Here is a 1,709-nt window from a genome sequence, read left to right as displayed (position 1 = left end):
AACGTCAATCAACCCTAAACCCGCCATGTATCAAAAATAACTAGTTTCCATAAACCCACTTCATCATCTAAATGGGTTTTACAACTAAAAAGCTAAAAACCCTAACTTGAATATCAAATCATAAAGATGAATTTCGGAGTTAGAACTTACCATCACTATCACAACATAGCCGTGAACGAGGAGAACAACTTTAACACTTGAGACCCGACCCGAATAACTCTTCTTCATCCCCGATTCGAGCTTTCTCTCTCTAAACCCTTTACTCTCTCTCTAGGGTTTGGGGTGTGAGTGGGAGGGAAGAAATGAGAAGGAAATGAGGTTTAGATAAGATTGGGATCAGTTTTATGGCCAAAGACCCGTCCATATGTGAAATACCAACTTTGCCCCTCATTTAACTCATTAAAAGGCTGAAAAGTACAAGATCATGCCTATTGTCGCGCCGTGGAGAAAATTTATCGCGCATTGGCCCAAAGGGTGATTTTAGATCACTTTTTTAAGCTTTCTGACGCTCAAAATAGGCATTTGTCGCGCCGTGGCCATTCTGGTCGCGCCGTGACAATTGCCCGTTTCATCCGAACTTCAGTAAACTTGTTTTGGCCATAACTTTTTGCCGTAACTCCGTTTTCGATGAATCAAATATCGTTGGAAACGTAATAAGATTTTCTTTCCAATGGTAAGGCTTTGAAACATCAACACAAACTTTATTTGGGGTCGAAAAGGTACGTACACACCTTGTGACTCCAAACAACGTCCAGTTTTCTTCGACGTTCGAGCAAGCAACACGTACATGTCTCGTACACTTCATACATGCATCGTACACCATAAATACATTATGTACAATAAATATTTGGGTCTTACATTAAGAATGGAAATGCACCATTTGCTCCATTTACTGTAAATGAAAATGATTACACAAATGGTTATTATTTTGCGGACGATATTTATCCTGTTTGGTCAATGTTGATGAAGGCATATTCGACCCCAACCGACGAGCCACGTGCAAAATTTAAAAAACTTCAAGAAAGTGCACGTAAAGATATCGAAAGAACATTCGGTATTCTTCAAGGTAGATTCCATATTTTACAAATGGCTGGTCGACCACACACCGTCAACAAGTTGAGGCGAATATTGTATTGTTGTGTGCTCTTGCACAACTTGATAGTCGAGGATAATGGCTTCAACATTTCATGGCTTGAGGAAGAATTACTTAGGACTGATGAAGGTAATCATAACTATGTAAGGAATCGATCTACAAGTCATGATGTAAGAGAACATGAAATACGAGATATAAACATTCATGACCAACTTCGACATGATCTCACTGAACACATTTGGGGCCTTCCACCAAACTTTAGAAGTTTAAACGCTTAATTTATTTTCAGTATATTGTATGTTTAATTTTAAAACTTTAGAAGTTTAATAAATTGTTGTATTTTGAATTTTAATAAATTGTGTAATTTTGAATTTTAATAAATTGTGTAATTTTTATTTTCAATATATTTTGTAATTTCAACATTGGATTCGTTCCAAGATGCTCACAGAGATTCTCTGCATAAAACTGTTGCTTTAATAAAGCTGTGATGAGCAGAGATGCTCTGTATAAAGTTGTATTGAGCAGAGATGCTCTGTTTACAGCTGTATTCAACTATTGCTTTATTAAAGCTGTATTCAACATTTGTATTTAAATCAAACATTGAATTCGTTCAAAC

The 1,709-nt window shown here is 36.5% G+C and overlaps 1 protein-coding gene across 1 annotated transcript; it reads left to right on the top strand.

Annotated features, from left to right (window-relative positions):
- The first annotated feature begins 957 nt into the window (after positions 1-957).
- LOC139840295 (uncharacterized) lies at positions 958-1,371 on the top strand. Its single transcript, XM_071830559.1, has one exon. The coding sequence runs from the start codon at positions 958-960 to the stop codon at positions 1,369-1,371; it is 414 nt and encodes a 137-aa protein (XP_071686660.1).
- Positions 1,372-1,709: the final 338 nt, after the last annotated feature.

This window comes from Rutidosis leptorrhynchoides, chromosome 1, assembly GCF_046630445.1.
Source record: "Rutidosis leptorrhynchoides isolate AG116_Rl617_1_P2 chromosome 1, CSIRO_AGI_Rlap_v1, whole genome shotgun sequence".
NCBI classification, from domain to species: domain Eukaryota; kingdom Viridiplantae; phylum Streptophyta; class Magnoliopsida; order Asterales; family Asteraceae; genus Rutidosis; species Rutidosis leptorrhynchoides.
Note: the sequence above shows the minus strand (reverse complement) of the source record. Positions and strands in the feature narration are given on the sequence as shown.

Coding starts and splice junctions, on each gene's coding strand:
- LOC139840295 (XM_071830559.1), top strand. CDS start 958: ATGTTGATGAAGGCATATTCGACCCCAACCGACGAGCCACGTGCAAAA.